Below are 12,948 nucleotides of genomic sequence, written 5' to 3'. Positions count from 1 at the left end.
GTCAGCACAGCCCAGGCTGATACATTATAAGCGAATCCTCCAAGTAGCAGTACCTGATCCTTTTGCCAGATGTCAACACAAGGCAGACCAAGTATCGGTACATTGCAGTTACACGTGTGCCGACTTAGGCGTTTTGCCGCCACAAATGCAACCTGCCCAACCAAGAGGCCCTGCTGTTACTAAGACATTAGCCTATCTTAGTAGTAGTGTAGGGTACAGGTAAATAGGTAGTATTAGGTAGTGAATATAAAAGATTTTAGTACTCCGTAGGTGGTTGTTGGTTGGGGACCCAACAACAAAACGAACCCCTATTTTTTCTTTTTATATATATGACATGTTATTGCTCTTTTCCGCTTTCATCGTCGTAGACACGTCAAGTTAATCTCCTTTTAGTATAGCCAAAGGGGGCCCGGGGAAAGCGTCGTTCCCACCTTTTGCCGCTCCGTTAGCTAGTAGTCTATATACGGCTCGTCCCGTGCGCGTTTTGATCGTGCATTAGCAGGTGAAACTACTGGGAAATAAGGGAGGACCTAAGTACGATAGCCACCAAACGGAAAACGGAAATGGGAAGAGGTGAGGGAAAAAACTAATATGGATATGAGTGAATTTTTACTTTTATTTTCTTCTTCCTTTTTTTTTTTCTTTTGAAATGAAAAACTCCAAGTAGGGTGTATATTAGATAAAGTTGAATGTACGACAGACAGCATTGGATGTGGTACTACCAAATGTGCCTGATGTAAGAGAACACATAAGCTGGCTTTAGTAGTGCAAAGCTAGAATATGGATGGACAAGATGGACGCCGGCGCAACGGAATCCCGAGTAAAAGTGGCGGATCAGTTGCCCAGACAGCAGCCTCGGCAATCAAGGTTTGCATGTGTTGACGCGGGTTTGTTGACGCTGCGCGTCTCAGCGTCGCACGAGCTGGCAATGGTGGAATCGATAAGCCTATGCGATACTTACACGCGTCTATAAGGCCTTTCACAAGAGAGAAATAGCAGAGAGTAGACAATGAACACTGAAAAAGTCTAGATTATACCAGTGACCAAGGGGAGCGGCTGGTTGTCCAATCTTCTCAAGTGCATGTTGACCTGTACTAAAATGTAAATTTGTAAACGAGTGTCTGAAAAACAAAAGCAAAAGCCCCAAATAGGAATCGAGATGGTAAAGACAAAGATTGACTCCAAAGGCAGAAATTGCCCCCCAAAAAGCAGCACGAAAAGCAAAAGAGGTGAACAAGACACCCAAACTCCAGTCCGACCAGTCTGCCAAACTCCTCGCTGAAACCCCCCTCGCTAAAACCCCTTCACCATGGCTCAAAACTCCTCCCATAATCCCATGCAGTTGCTCATCTGGGCTCGCCATAGACACCGATGAGAGTCACTAACGTGTCGCGGTAGTCTTGTTGACCACGAGAACCGGCCGCAACCTCATCTTTGCGATAAATTTCACCATAAAAGGCGCATTCGCATTCGCCTCCTCCAACCCTGCATTGGCCCAGTCGTCCTCGGGCCACTCCTCGTCGACGGAAATGACTTCTCTAAGGCTGCTTCCATAGCCACGGGAACGAAAGAGGTTGAGCCTGCCCATAGCAGATTGACTCCATAAACTTGAGCGGTGATTACTTTCAATCTCGTCTTCTGAAACGGTCCGTAGATAAACCTTCAAGCCATCCTTGAGATCTGAATACTCTTTCTCCATCTTCCACGTTTCATATGCTGTGGGCATGGTGGACAAGATTGAACTTTCGCTTGTCGCGGTTCTCGTATGGTCTCTAGCTTGGATGGCTTCGTTGAACTGGTTTATCTGAAGATGCTTGCGTGGTACCAGTAAGGCATTCATCGTGGCGGAGTCGAGTTGCTGCTCCGATTCAGATTGCTGCTCCGAACCAGATTGCTGTTCCGAACCAGATTGCTGTTCCGATTCAGATTGCTGCTCCGAGTCAGATTGCTGCTCCAATTCGAGTAGCTGATCCAAGTCGAGTAGCTGATCCAAATCGAATAGCTGCTCAGAGTCGGCTTGCTGCTCAGAGTCGGATAGCTGCTCAGAGTCTGATAGCTGCTCAGAGTCGAGTTGCTGCTCAACGCCATTCAGTTAATCAACACGCGATAGCCGCCCACTATTCAGATCGCTTACCCCTTCGCCATTAGGGCTCTCCTCTAATGGTACTGTGATGTCCATGTACTCCCCCAACGGTACTGTGTTGTTCACTTGCTCCCCCAACGACATTGTGCCACCCATTTGTGGAGCGGGTCTCATGCCTACCAGAAATCTCCGGGTCTCAGGCGGTCCAAACTCCTGAATCTCTTCACGATTCAACTTGTACTGATAGAGTTGGTATTCTAATTTGTGGATGTGAAGGGCTCTTTGTAGCCTGCTCTGAGTGGCCGTAGCGTGTTGCCAGCGGGGAGGTCGTTCCAGTGGCTGTCTCCGTGGAAAGGGTGTCACTGTTGGTACTTCTTCCATTGGGGTGTCCACCATCTGCTCTTCTGTCGTCTGTGCCTGTCCCAAAGAAACTTGATACATCTGCTGCCCTGGCGTGAGTGGTTGCAGAAACGTCGATCTCATCATTGCCTCTGTTGTTTGTTCCTCAGTCATTTGTTCTTCTGGAATTGGTATCTCCATGAATGTTTGCCCAAATGGCAATTCGCCCATCTGCGACTCTTCCACAAAGGCTTCTGTCGTCTGTGTCTCTTCCAAAGGGACTTGATTCATCTGTCCCTCTGACATGAGGAAGTCCATCAAGGCATCTGCCATCATCACCTCAGTCATTGGCTCCCCGAACGTCATCGGTTCTTCTGGCATTGGTGTCTCTGGGTACGTTTCCTCAAATAGAAATCCTGCCATCAGTATATCTTCCGCCGGTAGATCTTCCATAGTAATCTCTGGTATCCGATTCGCCTCCATATTTTCGTCTGCCGTATTGGACGGTCTTCCGTTGTACATAGCAAGATGTTATAAAAGTACGGATCGTTGATGATTCGGAGGCAAGCACATAGATTCGAGTCCAAGATGCAGAAGCAAAATTAAAAGCCCAAATCTCTGGGCGAAACAGAGGATTTATAGTCTGGAGAATTGGCTCTCGACAACAACGAAATAGGCTTTTCGGAAGACTCCTTATCCCTAAACCCCATCGTCCAAAGGCGCAAATGCGAAGTCTAGCTGCAAGCCATGTCTCATCAGCCAACTTTCTCGGCGAAAAGTACAAGGATGCCGGAGAGAGATTGCGACTAACTCGGAGGTTATTCAGAGGTGGCTGCAAGAGAAAAAGAAAAGAGAGAGCAGATACCAAACCAAAACAAAGAGACCAACGTAGGTGGAAGAGAAGGTTTGAAGGAGAGCGCAAAATCAAGAATCAGCCTCCCCCCGAGCGGTGCCTGCCAGTTGAAGAGGCTCCAGACCGCCTCCCAGCTGCTCGACATTTTCGCGGTGCCATTTCCGAGTGCTGCCTTGGTTCGGTCATGTGCATATAACAGAGAGGAGATGAAAAGAAACAGAGAGAAAAAGGCGAAGAGAATAATAGAGGAGTCTATACAAGAGCCCGTTTGTAGTCTATACCGCCCGGCAGGAAATCTGCAGCAGCACGTGCTCTTCTCTCTTGGCTTGACATCATATGAAATGGAGTTATTGTGTAGTACCTGTATATGTATATCTCTACTGATACATCTATCTATATTGTATATTTTATATTGTATATTGTATATTGGAGTCGCATTTGACGGAGCATTGGCAGTGGCAATGGCTATTCAATCGTCATCTTGCTGCTGCATTCACCACCCCCCTATAGCACAATTCACAAAACACGCGAGAGAAGCAAGCACTCATCAAAACTCTGGACAAAGTCTTCTCCCACACGCCTCAAATTCACACCCCCAACACAGAGACAGAGATGCCAAAGTATAACAAGGTCGCTGAATCTCAAGAGAAGAAAAAAGTAAATACACACAGTAACAACTACTCGTAACGTCTTTCTATATATACTCCAAGCATGGTATCCATCGCATGAATCACAATCACATCACGCCACAAACCATCATCCAAATAAAGACATACGTTCTATACCCCCTCGCAGTCAACAACTCGACGCCACCGCATCTTCCGCCAAACGGGCCAACCACGCCTCGCCTCTCGGCCGAGCATCTAACTCCGATCGTCCTTCCTCAAGAACATTTCCAAGACGATCCGCTCCCTATCCTTCTTCGCCTTGTCCTTGTCATCGCTCGTTCGGAACAGCAATGGGCTCACAATCTCGGCGTATCTCCTCTCCCTCATCCTCCTCTTCCTAGTAGCTTCCGTCTCTCCAGGGCGGAAACTTAGTCGTCGAGTCAATGCGCCGAGCGCAGGCGATGGCTGTGTGGCGGAAGTCAGCTCGCCAACGACGCGGGATAGTGTGGCTGTCAAGAAGACAAATGCAATGTTATGGCTTGGAGACATTGATAGTGAATCGAGGATGTGATTCTTCACATCCGGCCACGACGCTACCGGCAGTGAACCTAGGTTTGGCAGTTCGATCGAAAGCTTGGCCCAAAGATGCGGTGGAACGAGTCCATCCATGAGGGATGCAAGGAATAGGAGCAAAATGGAAGAGTAAATCTCCAACTTCTGCGTTGACAGCAGTTCCACTGGTAGAGCATCCGCCAGGGGCGAATTTGTGTCCAGTGCAGAGATAAGTGCTGCCTTTAGTTCGTCTTGTTTGGCGACCTCCACAGTCCATGTCGAGGAGTCAAATGGCCAGCCGGGATCCCGTGGCACAGTCAAGTCCTCTAACATCGCCTCGTCGGCTATACATCGCTCGGCCACGGTCTGGATCGCCTCTGTAAGTTTAAAAAGCTCTCGTGGCGCAGAGCAGTGCACATCCCAGTCGTATGTGATGGTCCCTTGGATGTTCTTCTCCTTGACAAACTTTCGGATCCCGTATTCCGGCACTCGAATCAGCTCGTCAATCGACCGGCCGAAGCAGCTCGGGAGCCAGGTCCCGTGTACGGGAACAAAATGGTCCTTGCCACCCTCGACGCGCAATACCAAAACATCGTCCAACTTGCAACTGGCATCGTTCAGCGCGCGGACATGTGGAATCTCAGAGACGCGCGCCTCGACAATGGCCAGTATCGTCTCGCCGGGTTCGAGCGTCACCGATGACCCCAGCTGGCTCTTACTGCCGTCATCGTCAGGCCGGTGGAATGACGTCTTTAACCACTTTGAAGAGCCCAAATCGTCCTCGCTTGTCTGCGTCTCGTGAAGAAACTCAAAGCTAGCAGCAGCACTACTAGTGTTGGCAATGGTTATCGAGCATGAGTGTGTCTCGAAGAAGCCGACTTCGCCAAAGTCAACGACGCCATCCGTCTGGCCGTGGCCACCTTCCACGATGAGGGTGACGCCTGGTCGGCCCTCATTCTCAGCTCGATCCAGCTCAAAAGCAATTTCCGAATGGATTTGAGCCTTCTTTTCCGGGTCAACAGCGTCATAGCGTAGAGTGAATACGGAAATGACTGGCTTGTGGTCTGAAGACGTGATTCGCTGATGTGAGGTGTAAAAATCGAGAGAGATTTGATCTTGATCGCCATCGTCTGCTTCCGCACCAGTGTCATTTATATCATACTCTTCATACTCATCGTATGCCTCACTGGATGCTGCCTTTGGCGGTTGTTCCTCCCCATCGGTGTCGGGGTCATAGCTGAAGAGCACATCGTCATCTTCCTCAATCCCTCTCGCTCTCATCTCTTCATCCTTTAACTTGGCCTCTTTCAATTCCTCCACTTTCTTCTCATACGCCTCCCTGTCCTTGCGTGTCCTGTAGAGGACCCGATCGCACCAGCTAGGCGCCCTCTGCTTCTCGCTTGTATCAAATAAGCCAAACGTACCGACATCGTACTTGAAAGTTGGTAGGAATGAAATGGACCCTTCTCTCCAGCCGTCGTGGAACAGTTTCTGTTGCTTAATTACTCGTCTCAGTTGGTCATGCGGTAGAAGCGAGTCGATAGTTGCCTGTAGAGAAGCCGGATCCTGGCTGGGGTCCTCCGGAAAATCGTCTGGGTCTGGCAGAGAGCTTTCCGAGTCAAAGCTCTGGTCAAAGCTATGGTCTCTGGAATGCATTGATGACATTGTGGTTGTATCGTCGTCGCTTTCTGACGACCTCATGACTATGATGCCATCGTCGCCTTCTATAGGTGGAGGCTTATCGTTGCTCAAATCGTACTCTCCCCGAGCATGCAACGTCAGGAGCCTTCTAATGTCATCTCCCGGTAGCCCATCGAGGCGGAAATTCATGTCTCCAAACCAAAATGCAAAATCTTCGTCTCCAATCCTGTCCCCTTCATCGTCAGACACGCCTCCAATCACGATTGGGTCAAACTGGGTTTTCGACACAATCTGCCCTACATCCCAGCACCGCCTGTTCAGAGAAGCCGAATCTGCGCCGCTAGCGAGATGGCAATTGACAAAGAGGAGCTTTGTAGTTTCGCCCAGCACAAGACGAGTAGCCACGGCACCCTTGTTTCCAAAATATCCGAGCAGTCCTGTCCCAACCTGTTGCGTGGAAACATTGCTTATTGTGGGGGCAATCGCGGGAGAGGCGTAAACCAGGAGCAACAGTCCCGTCATTTGCTCTGAGACGACAAGCTGATACCCTTGGGGTATTGCTGCTTCCAGGGCTGCGGTCCACTTCTCCATGGGCCCGTTATCGACGTAAAGCCGGTTCATGTACTCTCTCGTCTGGTTGAGGTCCACCACTTCTTGCAGTCCCAGCACGTAGAGATCATACCCGCCGTTCTTCCCCGCTCGTCTCGGTTCGGGAGCTTCATTGCCCGACTCAGTCGAACGTCGTGGAGGAGCATCGGAGATGTCGAGGGCCGAGAGGCTTCTGCCAACTTCCGCATCTTCGGTGAACCAGCCGGCAAGGTCTTTGTCGGTCCCCGTGCACGCCGCCACGTTCCAAGTCCCCACCTTGACTCGGATCTCAGCTGGGCGGAGGTATTCGGAGCGGCGAGACAGGACAGCCCTGGCCAGCGACTGAGGGACGCCGATTTCGACCGGATCAGAGGCGATGGACTGGCTTGTCGGGTCTCTGATTGACTCGGCCATTGTGTAGTATGACGAAGACGAAGGCGAAAGAGAAGAAGAAGATCGTTGAATGCGGCGTCGCTACCTCTCAAGCTCGTGGATCTTCTTGCCACAGCCTGGCTGCTAGATCATGATGCGGCGATTGCGATTGCGATTGCGACTGCGACTGCGATTGCGACTGTGACACAGACGGGCGTAAGGCGGCCGCATATATATAGAGGTAGGTGTGTGTGTAGGTAGTTCTTTGTAAGGCTGCGACAATTGGTGGATGTGATACAAAGAAAAGGCTGAAAGAGGAGCAGCAGCTCCAATGGAATGGTGGCAATAGAGAATTGTTAGATGGACAAAGAAATGCAGCAATGAGCAAGGCACATGTAGAGATGGAATATGGGTACGACGAGCTTCCCCGTACTCAGGCTATTAGAGCTCGCGTCAATGCCGGGAATACGCTGCTCAGGTCCCTATCGATAAGCTCCAGCAATATCGAGCGCTATTGAGGCACTACAGCTATCCGCCCCTCTTAGCTCTCGGGCTAGCTCTCAGCTTCGGCCTGGATATCAAACCTCGGACTGTCATCCAACAGATTGCGACAAGACTCTACGCATCCTCGCCATCATCATCGCTGTCGCCGTATCCTTTGCACATATTATCGGCAGTTACCGTACTCGGCTGCTGACGGAACCTTCTTCTCGCCTCATCCTTTCCCCAGCACAGCCTCAACTCCATCATACGACGCTACATCTTCATCCTCTCCCTCTACCCTTGATCGAGGCCTCGTGTGTTGTTATTGCAGCTGCTACTGCTACAGCTACAGCTTGTCACTGCATAGATAGCAAACCTCTTCTAACTCCCCCCAAAACGCCTCAGCCATGAGCCGCGCAACGCCCCGAAAGTCGCGGCACAACCGCCATCCTTCAAACCGCATCCCCGCCATCTCCGACTACGAATCCGATGCCGCAGTCATGACCTCCGCCTACGAGCCCCCGCCGCCGCGAACAAACACCGAGCTCAACCTCTCCGTCCTGCAGCGCTACCTGCCATCCATCAGCAGGATCCTCAGCATCGCCGCCAACGCCGTCGTCTACACCTTCGACAGCACCGCCCAGAGCTGGGAAAAGTCCGGCATAGAAGGCACCATGTTTGTCTGTGCGCAGACGCCGCTCCCCGAAGACGCCCACCATCGGCCTCGAGCATGCGTCTTTGTGCTGAGCCGCCGTGGTCTGGATAATGTGGTTGTCGATCTGGCGAGAGTCGGTCATGTGGAGCTCATGGGTGAGCTCGTCATTCTCAAAGTTGAAGGCGACTGGGAAGCAGACGAGAAGGTGCTTGGTGTATGGATCCACAACGATGAAGAGGGTACAAGGGCAACCAATGGAGCCATCATTGAGGAGAGCTGGAAGATTGCGCGAGCTGCTGGGACGGTGTCAAACGAGGGCCCAGAAGCTGGGCCAGCGATGCAGGCAATAGGACGGCCGCTGACGCTGAACGAGCTGTTTGGAAGACAGAAGGAGGTTACGGGAAGCTGAATGAAGCGATTGTACGGTGCTACAGCTTCAACTTGACACAAACTTGGTCGTTACAATGGTGAGGGGGGTTGAATAGCGTCCGAATATCGAATTCGCTGCGAAGAAGGGAGATTGGCAGGACCTGACTACAAGGCTCATTTGATTCGAAGGGACTGCAGCTCAAAGATGTCGTCAGAACAATTCTGCCCAAGTCCCTGCGTTGTACATGTTGGGAAAGGAATTATAATCTCATTACCCGGAACATATTGCCATACCACAGGCACACTTCCGGAGCGCAAGTGCCAGTCTATCCATAGACTCGTCCTGAGCAACCAATATCTAGATACATTAAACAAACAACCCATACGCCGATAGCTTTGTAATTTGCAACTCCTCGCTTCCTAGTCGCCTCTTCTCTGATCCTTGTTTTAAAACATATTGGTACATACCCACTTACACCGTTCCGCTGATACTCAGCTCCCGAATCTCCTGCAGCACTTGCTCCACTCTTGCATCCAGGTGACCTTCTGCGTACAAATCTCGAGTATCTGCATCCAGGTATTGCTGCACCTGTGCCATGCGCGAGTAGGCTTCTGCGCAGAATCGCAGCTGAATCTTGACCAGAGCCTCAAAGCTGGGATCCAGGTAGGGGACACGCAAGTCAATCAGCTGCGGCAACTCGGTGGTGAGCTGCTCGTTCAGCTGCTCGTACACAGCCTTGGACATTTCCAACTCCTTCTCCGTCCGTGGCAGCTTTGTGGCATCCTTATCGGGCTTCTCGACCAGCTTCTTCACCTTGGCGCGGAGAGCATCGTAGTCGAGAAGTTTGTGGGAGCGCTTCTTGATACATTCGTTGACGTCGGGGAAGTAGGCGCAGAATCGGGCAATTGGGTCGAGCACCGTCATTCGGTAGGGGCCGTCGAGGGCTTTGATGGTTTCGGCGTCGAGGTCTTCAACGGCCTGCTTGTAGCTTCTGCTAACGCCATCCTTGGCGCCCGAGTCACCGTAAAACGCATCTATCGTCTCGGCGATTCTCATCTGTGAAGCTGTCATGGCTGGTTTACTCGACATGTTAGTCTGGCATTCGGAACGTTCGGCCAGGCGTCTGCCTACCTCTCAGAGAGTCAAGGTAGCCCTTTGATTCCTTCTGCAGCCGTAGCGAAGCTGTCTCCATCGTTCTGAACCGCCTACAGTTGGGTCAGCACGTGCCATCCCTCGCCAGCAGCTTGGTTCCCCCTTATCTCACCTCTCTTCGACCTCGTAATCGCGATCGTTTGTCTTTTCCACATGCCCTACACCACAAGATCAGAACGGCGCCCAATACGGACGGCGACCAGCGCTGCTCACCCGTCTTCATCATCACCTGCGTCGTCGCGCGGTTCACATTCTTCTTGAATCCTAGAATCCCGTCAGCCCCTCTCCCTCTCTCAGCGGGGCATCCGCAAGCTCCCTACCCGCCCACGACATCTTGATTGACTTGTTCTCTGGTAAAGAAGACTGGTATTGATTTGCTCTATCGCGGGTATCGAGGATGGCGGGTGTTTTCTTTGCTGGTTAGTGCTTGTTCGATCGGTTGCGACGGATGACGAAAGTCAGGAGTTTTGAAATGCAGAGGCTGAGTTAAGAGCTGGACAAGTGACGACTGAGCTCGGGCCCAGCCACGATGCTCCGCCCAATCGGCTCATCGACGTCAGCGATGGGCAGCTCAGCCACACCTGGAAAATCCATCTTCCGCCACCTCTGCAGCTTGCAAGCCTTGCAGAGAGCGTCTCACGTGAGAATCTGCCAACTTTCTTTGCTTGCTTGTCCATCCAGTCCAGATCCGGTTCATGATTCGCAAGCCAGAGCGGAATCGGCGGGGATTCTCTGAGTTTTTACTCGATGCGGAAAGCATGTTCAACCCGCGATTCCTCATCATCAGCCTCGGGAATCCACTGCCAAAGTACGAGAGCCTACATTCGGCCGGCCATTTCGTCCTCAATGGCCTCACAAAGACGCTTCACTTGCCTGCCTTTCGCGAGGTGACGCTGGGCAGGCAGTCTTGCTTAGTATCTCAGGGTCCGAAATACATTCTTGTGCAGTCCCCGACCTATATGAACGTCTCTGGGCCCTTTGTGGCGAGTGCATGGCAGGAAACCGTTCGGAAATACGGCGCCGAATCACTCAGCCTGGTGATTGTTCACGATGAGCTGGAAAAGGACTTTGGGGTGGTCAAGCTACTTCCATGGGACCGCAGCCCTCGAGGCCACAACGGCGTCAAAAGCGTGAGAGGTTCAGTGTCACAGAAAAAGTATCCAGAATCGCCATTTGCTCGAATCGCCGTTGGCATCGGCCGTCCTGAGGAACGAGATGCCGCTACGGTGAGCCGCTATGTGCTCAATAAAATCTCTCGCGAACACCGAACGGCTTTGGAGGAAGAGACTCCCTGGGACGTTGCAAAGTGCCTCATGGCTCTGGAAGACCAGTGGAGGATGGACGTCCAGGGCGGTTTGGGAGGAACCACGGAGCCATGATACAGCCATTTATTCTCCTTGATCCCCTCCGCATAGATTCCACGTCATTTCAATGGGTACTATTGAGTACCGTCTGAAAGCAGGCCGTTGCGATTAGAGGATGCGGGCGTCCGCTAGGAACCGGGCGGCCACTCATTACCGGCTTGAATTCGATGTCATTTCACAGTAGAGGAACGATTCATAAGATAGATACACCTCCGAAATGGGATCTTGACAGGGATGGGGCACAAATCGCCAAAGGCAGTGCCCTGCCTTTAATTTGCCTTGTCCCACAGCAACTCCAGCAAGTGCGGGAGAGAGTCAAATCTTATTGAGATCTGCCTCACGTTGCACTGCAGCTTAGAAGGACAACACAGCGGAGGCCATATTTTCATAAGACATGCCGCCTCGAGCGATACAATCTTACATCAACAACTGGGAGGCGATTAATAAGGCGTGTCACTGAACGAACCCGCATGAGCCGTGTGTTGTGAGAATGTGCCCGATCGGAGACTCAGTTCAAGGCCTTACACGGCCTGCCAGTCCAAACTTTTGCGAATCTGCCATGTTTTTTTTTTCCTTCTGAATCACCGGCATCGGACTCGATCGTATGCGCTGCTCAGTCGAAAGTCCGAGACTGTCCATACTGTGGATGTTTGATGCGCATGTGAAAGTGAGATTTACTCGAATCATGTCATTCAAACGTCTTATTCATCAACCGTAGCTGCCACCAGCCGTCTGCCTTTCATGGTCGATGTCTCAGACGCCGCCTCTTATCCACGTTCGCCTTTCCCGGAAAGTACGGGGAGCTGGAGATATCCGGGGGAGACGTGGAGGGCATCAAAGCTGAATAAAGCCATCAGGCACAACCTCACGACGCTAAGGCCAGCCCCCCACAAGCGTCGCTTCAAAAGATAAGGAATGCGGCCCAATCAGCGGCGCCGGGGCATGGCTTCTTGGGCATTATCTCGCCAGGGTGCCATGCGTCTAAACGAGGGTCTACACCAGACAAGGGATAGGTTCCGTCGCCCCAAGGATGAGAGGCTTGGAGACAGATGCCACTGATAAGAGCCATGTGGTGTGTAAAGCCTCGGCGGATAAGCACAAATGGCTTCGCGTAAAGCCTTGAGATTGCCTGCTCTGCTACTACGGAGACAAACAATACGCATTCGCTATCGGACAGGGTTGGGCAGACACGCAGGGTCCAAGTCGTTGCTTGGTGTGCCGCTCCAGATCCGGTGCATAATATGGAGTACATACTTACGATGCTACTGTATTCTGCACCCTCCCTTTAGGATCTGGCAAAGGGATACTCGGGTGGGGCGATGTTCTTGACGGAATCAAGACAGAGCTGAAGAAGCTGTGAAATGATGCCACATGGCGCTGCAGGTGGCGCATCTGCAATGCCACGGCAGATTTCTCAAGGGAGAGGGCATTCCAAATACCATGTTGAGGCTGGTGCGACGGCCCCAGAGGGAGGGGATATCTGAGAGATAACAAGGAGACGCACCGCCTTGCTGGAGACTCATACTCGTTTATGAGAAGCCGTTCAACAGAATGATTCAGTCAGCAGCAAAAAAGGGTGTTTCTTCACAGAATGTCATTGTTCACTTTTCTTTCACCGCGGAATCGTTGATTACAGAAAAGCAAATGAATAATGGCTCCTGTCATCAGCTAGCTTTCCTTTACCACGGCTCGGCCATGCTCTTGATATGCACGAGATAAGCCTCCCAGATAAGCATCGACCCAACATGGCACCGCTGGCCTGGAGAGCCTGTGGGAGTCGCATTACTTATCTCTGTGGCTTCATCCCTGGGCACTAAGTGGTGTCCACACCAATGAAGTTGCCATCCATTTCGAGGGCGATAAGCTCATCCAAGAGGCGCATCTGTAG

The 12,948-nt window shown here is 51.6% G+C and overlaps 5 protein-coding genes across 5 annotated transcripts; 2 read left to right on the top strand and 3 right to left on the bottom strand.

The window, feature by feature from the left end:
* Positions 1-773: 773 nt before the first annotated feature.
* TRIVIDRAFT_203609 (uncharacterized protein) lies at positions 774-2,944 on the bottom strand (the record flags this gene model as incomplete). Its single annotated transcript, XM_014098212.1, has 5 exons — positions 774-922; positions 962-967; positions 1,038-1,094; positions 1,387-2,074; positions 2,135-2,944. The coding sequence occupies 5 exons, from the start codon at positions 2,942-2,944 to the stop codon at positions 774-776; spliced, it is 1,710 nt and encodes a 569-aa protein (XP_013953687.1).
* Positions 2,945-3,915: 971 nt separating this feature from the next.
* On the bottom strand, positions 3,916-7,078 carry TRIVIDRAFT_181633 (uncharacterized protein; the record flags this gene model as incomplete). Its single annotated transcript, XM_014098211.1, has 1 exon — positions 3,916-7,078. The coding sequence occupies one exon, from the start codon at positions 7,076-7,078 to the stop codon at positions 4,139-4,141; it is 2,940 nt and encodes a 979-aa protein (XP_013953686.1).
* Positions 7,079-7,733: 655 nt separating this feature from the next.
* Positions 7,734-8,905, top strand: TRIVIDRAFT_216506 (uncharacterized protein; the record flags this gene model as incomplete). The annotated part of the gene is made up of 1 exon (XM_014098210.1): positions 7,734-8,905. The coding sequence occupies one exon, from the start codon at positions 7,927-7,929 to the stop codon at positions 8,581-8,583; it is 657 nt and encodes a 218-aa protein (XP_013953685.1).
* Positions 7,734-10,140, bottom strand: TRIVIDRAFT_111671 (uncharacterized protein; the record flags this gene model as incomplete). Its single annotated transcript, XM_014098209.1, has 5 exons — positions 7,734-9,617; positions 9,676-9,749; positions 9,809-9,854; positions 9,910-9,960; positions 10,017-10,140. The coding sequence occupies 5 exons, from the start codon at positions 10,027-10,029 to the stop codon at positions 9,016-9,018; spliced, it is 786 nt and encodes a 261-aa protein (XP_013953684.1).
* A 247-nt stretch (positions 10,141-10,387) lies between these two features.
* TRIVIDRAFT_92800 (uncharacterized protein) lies at positions 10,388-11,089 on the top strand (the record flags this gene model as incomplete). The annotated part of the gene is made up of 1 exon (XM_014098208.1): positions 10,388-11,089. One exon carries the CDS (start codon positions 10,455-10,457, stop codon positions 11,073-11,075), a length of 621 nt encoding a protein of 206 aa, XP_013953683.1.
* Between the last annotated feature and the right edge of the window lie 1,859 nt (positions 11,090-12,948).

Source organism: Trichoderma virens (assembly GCF_000170995.1).
Source record: "Trichoderma virens Gv29-8 chromosome Unknown TRIVIscaffold_83, whole genome shotgun sequence".
In the NCBI taxonomy this organism is placed as follows: Eukaryota; Fungi; Ascomycota; class Sordariomycetes; order Hypocreales; family Hypocreaceae; genus Trichoderma; species Trichoderma virens.
The sequence above is the reverse complement of the archived record's forward strand: the minus strand, read 5'-3'. Positions and strand labels throughout refer to the sequence as shown.